General features: G+C 47.5%; 2 protein-coding genes across 4 annotated transcripts in view; one reads left to right on the forward strand and one right to left on the reverse strand.

The window, feature by feature from the left end:
- The window catches only part of LOC105561006 (kinesin-like protein costa), an 8,184-nt gene extending 6,898 nt beyond the window's left edge, over positions 1-1,286 (reverse strand). The window contains exons 1-2 of the mRNA XM_012010616.1: positions 1,248-1,286; positions 519-974 (exon numbers count right to left, since the gene is read on the reverse strand). The gene's annotated coding sequence lies outside the window, so the exon portion shown is untranslated. The remainder of the gene's footprint in view (positions 1-518; positions 975-1,247) is intronic.
- LOC105561005 (WD repeat-containing protein 35) overlaps positions 1-7,498 on the forward strand; it is a 10,269-nt gene extending 2,771 nt beyond the window's left edge. Inside the window, exons 1-2 of one of the 3 annotated variants that reach the window (XM_012010613.1) lie at positions 1,396-1,887; positions 2,374-7,498. In XM_012010613.1, the coding sequence (XP_011866003.1) occupies positions 2,427-5,978 (3,552 nt within the window). In that variant the 5' untranslated portion in view covers positions 1,396-1,887; positions 2,374-2,426 and the 3' untranslated portion in view covers positions 5,979-7,498. Of the gene's footprint in view, positions 1-1,395; positions 1,888-2,373 lie in introns of those variants that run through there. The other 2 variants (XM_012010614.1, XM_012010615.1) reach the window with 2 other exon arrangements.
- The last annotated feature ends 1,134 nt before the right edge of the window (positions 7,499-8,632 follow it).

The raw sequence follows: 8,632 nt of genomic DNA on the forward strand, positions 1-8,632 counted from the left end.
TTACTTAAGACATGTACCGTTGTCTTGAGAGTACAAGACAGCCGCTCTGCTCAGGCTCCAACTGTCCTGTCGACAAATGTTTGGACCTGAGCAGAATGACGTCTTGTAGTCTTAAAAGATAATGTTTACGCTTTAAATCTTCCTCTTAAAGTGACGCGCAGTCACTGCCTTGCGTCTTAAAAGTACAAAACAGTCATTCTGCTCAGGCGCTTTGCGTGTCGCTTTGCTTACACAGGATAGAATGTTTCTAATCGCAAAGAGCACTGTAGAAGGTAGATCAAGTTTAGCAAGGACTCAAGCCACAAAACTCAAGAGTACAAGAGTCACTCAGGTCCTAACTGTCTTGTGTCTCGAGTCTCAAATGTGGTATACGGAAAAAACGCTTTACAAGCTTGCAAAGTGTCAAGATACAGTTTCTGTGCGTTACTCAAGACAAAGCCTCGAACGTCGTTTTAAGACAAAACATTGTCTTAAGAGTAAACATTCTGGCCTGTTCCCCGACACTTGGAAATACTTACGAGTAAAATTCCTAAACTATCGGGATTTCCCATGTCTCAGAATCCCGTGTCTCGGGATCCACGTTTCGCCGAAGGGTCGCGACGCACATTACGTCCGGTTATGCCTCGCGATTTCGCGAACGGGAGACCGAGACACGCTCTTAATCATGAGCTCGGGCGGGCTTTCTCTCGGCTGGCTCGACGGGGGATCGGTGTCAGCTAACGTCGAGCGATATCGCGCGACGCCCGGGACGGATGAGGCCGCATGTACGTTAGATTCGCTCTCCGCAGCTGCATTATACTCCGCAGTTGAATCCCCCTGCCCTCGAAACGGGATACACGGATTCGTCCGCCAGCGCGTCGCCAAGCGCGTACGTTGAACTACGTAGCCGTGTCCACGTAGAGAAATCGACTAACCTCTGGTTAGCAAGTAACCGACGTTTGCGCTTCAAGAGTTGGAAAACGCCGTTCGATGTGCTAAAAGGAAAAAGTAAGCATTACAACAAGAAAGAGAGCATCCAAGCCTCAAGAGAACCAAGAGACGAAGGTTGTCTCCACCTCGGTCGGTGGCACGTTAGATACTTTGCAATGCGACGAAAATAATTAGCAAAATAATTAACCGATGTATTGGCACTAGCCCAGCGAGAAACGAGTCGTCGACCGATGTCGGAGCGACGTCAATTTGACAGCGTCGACATCGCTTCGGCGAATCATTTCTCAGCGGGGGTCGTTGGAAAATAATTGTCTTACGAGCGTTCGCATCTCCCCCCGAGAAAACGATATTTACATCCGAATCCACTCTGCGTGTCGGGCGCTCGACGACCGCGGATCCCCGAGTGCAGGAAACGCATTGTCCGACCGGCGATAGGCCGCGAGGTCGCACGAACGTTTCCAGATGGCGCGCGGCCTCGCGTTGCTATGTACACCGCGACCTCGTTGCTAGGGTGAACTTGACAGTTGTTTGTACTCGGGAACGCAACGAGTTTGACAGCTCGCTTCGAATGCCACTTGCCGCGATAAAGCACGGTACTCGCTTTCATCCCGCAGCCGCGCGGAGCCGCGCGAAATGACACTTTTGCTGTCTCACGAGAGTCCCAGTGAGAAATGGATTCGTCGATCGATGTCGAAACGATTTGACGGTGTCGATGTCGATTCAACGTCGTTTCGACATTGATCGCGTGACCTTTTGGCTTCTAGTTTAATAAACCACCTCGTTTGATTAGGAAACTCTCGTCCCGTGCAGACAGCACTCACGCCCGAGGTCCGGTTTCACCAACGTTGTTTAACTTCAAGCTTAGCTTGATTCCATGTCATGCTCCGTCGTGCTCCGTCATCTCGCTAGCAATGTTCTCGGGTAGCAAACTTGGACACGATATTTTTATGGCATTGTGTGAGTAGACGACAATCTTTTCTACATCACCGAAGTACACGCGAATGCGCGTACATGACTTTCTCAGTCGGATCGCTTGAAAAGGACCAAAACCCATGGTCGAAACGTAGCGATTCTTAAACATAAAAACTGCCAGATAAAGTTTGACGTTAATTCTTGGTCTCTTTCCAACTGTTACTTTCGAGAGAGACGACCACGAATTAAAGTGAGATTACAGTTAAGCGACGTTTGGCGAAACCAGGCCGAAAAGATGTTACGACGTCAAAGCATCTTTAAGGCCTGGTCGCATCAACGTCACTTAACTTTAACCCTAGCTTGACACTCTTCGTCTCTTTCTTCAGGGAAACAGAAAGAGACGAAGAGCAAATCAAGCTAAGCTTGAAAGTTACGCGACAACGTTTAGTGCAACCAGATATCTTTCAGACGCACATGTCTGAGAGACGACTTAAAGATGTCCGGGTTGCAAATGAAATACTTTGTTTTCAGAGCTTCACTCCAGTCCTGCGAAAGTTGCCCAGGGTGGCTGACACGAACCGGCAATGTTCGTCTATCTGAGTAAGAAGATCTCCATACCGAACAACTTTCGGTTGAACTGCATAGCATGGAATCAGAAGGACGGGTATATCGCCGTGGGAGGGGAAGACGGTCTCCTGAAGGTGCTGCGGGTGGACTCCAACGCCAGCGGCTCGCACAGTGGCGGCAAGTCCCGCGGCTTGGCCGCGGCGAGCAATCTCAGCATGAATCAGCCTCTGGAGGGCCACAACGGGCACGTTCAGGTGGTCACGTGGAACGAGGAGCATCAGAAGCTGACGTCAAGCGACCAGAACGGCGTCATCATCGTCTGGATGCTGTACAAAGGCTCGTGGTACGAAGAGATGATAAACAATCGCAACAAATCCGTGGTGAGAGGCATGGCGTGGAGCTGCGACGGGCAGAAGATATGCATAGTCTACGAGGACGGGGCTGTGATCGTCGGGTCCGTCGACGGCAACCGAATCTGGGGTAAAGAGCTGAAGAACGTGTCGCTCTCCGCCGTGCAGTGGTCCCCGGACGGCAAGTTGCTTCTGTTCGGTCTGAAAAACGGAGAGCTTCATCTCTACAACAATCAAGGCGTGTTCCTGATGAAATTGAACATTCCCTCGGCGAACACCTCCCTCTATCAGACCATAGTGGCGCTGCAGTGGTACGACGGGAGGAACGGCTACGTCGCCATGGACTGTCCCACTCTGGCCATTTGCTATCGCAACGGTAGGATACTGTTGATGCGAGACACCAGCGACGACAATCCGATCATGATGGAAACCGGAGTGACCGCCTCGTGGTGCAACTGGAACAGTTGCGGCTCGCTCCTGGCGGTGACGGGCATGATGCCGTTGCTCAGTAACGGGGAGACGAAGGACATGAACGTTATACAGTTTTACACGCCGTTCGGCGAGCACATGAGGACCCTGAAGGTACCAGGGCGGGAGGTGACGTGCTGCACCTGGGAGAAAGGCTCCCTCCGCGTCGCCTTGTCCGTCGACTCTCACATATACTTCGCGAACATCCGCCTGGACTACAAGTGGACGTACTTCAGCAACACGGTCGTCTTCACCAACGAGAAGATCGGCAAGGACGGCACCTGCGTGACATTCTGGAACACGAGCAGCAACACGTGCTGCACCAAGTACGTGCGATCCCTGATATCGATAGCCTCGTACGGGGAGCACTGCGTGCTCTCCGTGAGGAACGACCCCGCTCAGGTCACCGAGCAATTCGCCCTTCTCGTTTGCAACACCATCGCCACGCCGATAGACTCCAAGTTCCTGGATCTGGAGCCGTTGCATCTCACCATGACCGCCAGCATGGTCGTGGCCGCGTCCAAGAACAACTTCTTGGTGTGGAACTTCCGCGCGCCTCGCAACTCGATGCTGCACCCGAGCAGGATGCGCAAGTACAAGATCTATCACGTGGACGAGACGCCGACCGGCGTGACCGAGGTGATCCAGGATCTGGATAAGGACGGCGCGTTCGAGACCCCCATTAGCACCAAGGCCACCATGGATCCGATCTGCTGTGTCTACGCCACCGAGAAGATTCTCTTGATCGGCCGGGACTCGGGAATGATTCAGCGGTACTCTCTGCCGCAGATCACGCTCGTGAATCGATACAATACCGCGTGCAGGCTGCACAAAATTGCTATTAATTGCGACTCCACGCGCGTCTCCATCCTGGACGCCAACGGTATACTCACCATGCTGGATCTGGACTCGCCGAAGCCGCCTGATTCGCGGGACGGGGACACGGGCGATGATATATCCAAGTTTGAGAGGAAGGACGTGTGGGCCATGTGCTGGGCACGGGACAATCCGTCGCTCCTGGCGATCATGGAGAAAACCAGGATGTACGTTCTGAGGGGACTGGACCCCGAGGAGCCTATAGCGTGCTCTGGATACATTTGTTCGTTCCAAGACCTGGAGATACGCTGCGTTCTGCTGGACGATCTCATGCTGATGTCCGACGACACGCGCAAGGACTTGATCGTGGACTTGGAAGTGAAATCTCTGAGAGACACGAGGGAGTTACTGGCCAAGGTGGGCCTGAGGGAGACCAATAATTTTATCCAGGACAACCCGCATCCGCGCCTCTGGCGTTTACTGGCCGAGTCGGCGTTGACGAAGCTGGACCTGGAAACCGCGGAGAACGCTATGGTGCGCTGCACGGATTACCTGGGTATACAGTTTATCAAGCGGCTGCAGAACGTGCACAACGATCAGCTGAAGAAGGCCGAGGTCGCGGCGTTCCTCGGCAACTACGACGAGGCCGAGAAGCTCTACTTGGACATGGACAGGCGGGACCTGGCGGTCGCGCTACGCCAGAAGCTGGGCGACTACTTTCGGGTGGTGCAGCTGATGAAGATGGGCATCGGCGGCTCGGACAAGCAAATGGAGCACGCGTACAACAAGATCGGCGACCACTTTGCCGAGCGGCAGAACTGGGAGAGCGCGAGGGAGTACTACGAGAAGGGCAGAAATTTGGAGAGACTCATTCAGTGCTATTACAAGCTGGAGGATTTCATTCAACTTGCGGCGACGGTGGAACAACTGCCGGACAAGAGTCCCATCTTGAAGACCGTGGCGAGGATGCTGGCTTCGGTGGGAATGTGCCCGCAGGCGGTGGCGGCTTATATTAAGTACGGAGACGTCAAGCTCGCCGTGGATACGTGCGTGCGTCTGAATCACTGGGACCAGGCCGTCGAGCTGGCGAAGACTTACAAGATGGCGCAGATCGGCGAGCTGCTGAGCAAATACGCCAATCATCTGTTGTCAAACGGCAAGCGTCTGCAGGCGATCGAATTGTACAAGAAAGCCAATTATAATCTGGAAGCGGCTAAACTGTTGCTTCACCTCGCTGAGGAGCAAGCCAGGTCCAAGTCGCATCCTCTGCGCGTGAAGAAGATATACGTTCTTGCGGCGCTGCTGATCGAGGACCACATTAACAGCGTTCCGGCGATAAAGGGCGGCCGCAGCAACGTCGTCATGGGTCTTACCGAGAACAACGAAGACACCAAGATCATCGAGAACGCCTGGCGGGGCGCCGAGGCGTATCACTTCCTTCTGCTCGCGCATAGACAGTTGTACGACGGCAGCTTCGATGCCGCGATGAAGACCGCACTGCGATTGAGAGATTACGAAGACATACTGGAAGTAGAAGACGTCTATTGCCTGTTGGCGCTCTCGAGCGCCGTTAATCGCGCGTTCGCCACCTGCTCGAAAGCCTTCATAAAATTGGAAGGCCTCGAGACGGTCTCGGAGGCGAAGAGGGAGGAATACGAGGAACTGGCGGTTGATATTTTCACGAAGCACACCCCGAAGGACTCACGCAACAACAAGGCGGAATGCGTCAACTGCGAGACCCTGGTGCCCGACTGGTGCATTACGTGCCCGAATTGCTCGACCAGATTCCCGGCCTGCATCGTCTCGGGCAAACCGCTCATGGACCTCAGCGTCGCGTGGATCTGCACCGTTTGCCGACACCACGTCGCAGCGGAACGCGACGTTGTTAACATAAACGCGTGCCCCTTGTGTCACAGCACCATCACGTATATGTAGGCCAAATCGAATAATTCAGCAATCCGTTGAATTTTTATTTTACATAGATATATATATATATATATATATATATATATATATATATATAGCGAGCTTTCGTATTTTAATAATTGTGCAATGAGGCGGAAGCAATTCGGACGTTTTAGTTTTATTACATAATTTTGAAAAACGAAAAAACAACTATTACATTGGTTGGTTTCCATAATCAGTATACGAGTCAAGCGTCAATTAATTATGAAAGATAGTTTAAAACGAATTAAATAACAAAGTGCCGTAATTTTCGTGCCTTAATATTGAATAATTAATCCTGAAACGCCAACAGGAACCATCGAACCTAGTGCATTTTTAAAAATACCAGGTTTTCCTTTTGTGCGCACTGATATATTTTGACAATTTCGTGTGTAAATACAATAGGATTTTTATCAGCTTCCAACCGATAAGTACTCGTTTTATTTTTATACGGTTTATTTTTCCCGCATGACGATGATACCGTATCTGATATCGTGTGCCAGATTAACCGGCAATAGGTTTTTATTGAAATAAAACAACATATGGATCGATGAAAAGTTCGATATGTCGGTTTACGTTAAAGCGAATATTTCTCGACTGAGTAGCAAAATGCAATCTAACGAGAATATAATTCCAACGGTTTGCCATTGCATTTACATTACCGACATTGTGGCAATGCGCACCTGCTATTCCATTCAGAACGTAACGAGTCTTTAACGAGTGGGATCTCGTTAGTTTTATCGTGCCTTTAAAGTTTATGCAAGTGCGAATACCATTGTCGCGTATTTTGATATCGTAATAATGCAGCCAGCGGGTTTGATTTGAGTTTGATAATTGATCTCTCGTTATCGGAATCTTTTATCGTTTCTGTATGACGTCATCTCTTTTTGTTAACAATGATATAATACAATGATATAATCGTTTTTTTTGTTAATTATAAATTTATATGAAAATATGAATTATATTTTATATCGAGGTGGAAACTTCTTCAATTTCTTGCAAAATATATTTTAGAAATAGCGAACATACGATTGTTCGTTTACATAATTTGATATAATCTAATTTGATCAAAGTATAACATTTGATATAACAATTTCTTACAACAAGATGGATGATTTCTTTCATCTTTTAATATATCGTGAAAGAATAAAAGCGTTTACGCTCTGATTACTCTCAACCGTCCATTATAGATTAGTTTTAATCTGTATTTATGTTTTATTTACAAATATATTTATATATAAATAATACTAGTTATTAGTAAGAAAAAAGGAGATAAAGAGAGGGAGACAAAGGCAACTATAGAGCAGAATGCTTTTCCGAATGCATCTATTTACTTGTCTATCTCGTTATAATTTATACATTTTTAATAAAATTCGTATGGCTCAAATGTGATAAACACAAATTTGAAGGAATAAAAGACTAAGAGCCGTGACAGGGTGTTACATTATGTTACTGTCTAAACATTTCATATTTCATGATTTATTGCGAAAAATATTACCTCAGCCAGGGTTCGAACCTGGATCTCCCTCTCGCTAGGCGGGCGTCTCAACTATACATTTTTATTATAATATACAATAGTTACAAAAAAAGAAGTATTATAATAGAAAAATAAAATATTTTGAAAATATTAAAAGTTCACCCTTTACCATTAATTCTGTATTCGCGTGGTTAGGTGATTTTTAATGTAATTATAACTGTCGTGGGATCTCGCAGTGCTGTCAGAGCATTGATTAATATCTTCTTTAACTTTATTTAAGTAACAACGATTTTTGTTTCAAAACATAGTCTCGATTGAACAGAATTAATCGTTAATTGAATCAATGCCAATAAGTCCGCAGAATGTTACGCAAAACGTAGTAACAGTCACGGAACAAAGTAATGTAAAATATTAAGTACAGATTTTTCAATTTTGTAGACGGGACAACGAATTCTCAACGTTCGTTGTTGTTTTTCTATCGGCGCGGTGACGTACGATGTTTTTGCGTGCCATCGTGTACATACCTGAACCTGAAGGTCGCTTCGTTCTCATTCGCTCGCCGAACGTCGAGCCGGCAAGCAGTGGCGAGAGTCGCTCCGTGCGTGTTATTACTTTTGTGTTATCGGTTTCCAAGACTCGATCGCGATAAATGTAAGGATAAAACGCTATTGATTTGCACACCTTCATTAGTAACAAGTAACGTTCCTTGATTAATTACCAAGTTTCTACAACTTGTAACGAGAAACGAATTGCATGTTGAGACGACGGCTCTTTATCAACGTATTCATATTTCACGAGACTAATTCGCCTAAAATTTGAATGTAAACCGTGGTACTTTGTCGCGGTTACATCTCGTTTACGCACCGCGCTTTTAATTATGTATCGATTTCGTGTAATCTGTTACATTTTCGGGAAAAGAGAGAAATTTGTACGACTTCGGCGTTCGCGCTGTAATTCGCTCTGTCGTTCTTCGCAACTCGAACGGGCAGGAAGTACAGAAAATCGCTTATTGCACGTCGTTACATTATGTAAATGATCTCGATTAACTGTTGCAATTAATAACTACTATTTATCGCTGGAAATTTTGTTCACATAACTTATCTCGAGGATTAGATTGAATGACAAAGATTGTAAAATATCGTTTCGTTGCGGACTAATAACTGTACAG

The sequence above is a fragment of the Vollenhovia emeryi genome, unplaced genomic scaffold, assembly GCF_000949405.1.
Source record: "Vollenhovia emeryi isolate VEMERY1.0 unplaced genomic scaffold, V.emery_V1.0 DF939215.1, whole genome shotgun sequence".
In the NCBI taxonomy this organism is placed as follows: Eukaryota; Metazoa; Arthropoda; class Insecta; order Hymenoptera; family Formicidae; genus Vollenhovia; species Vollenhovia emeryi.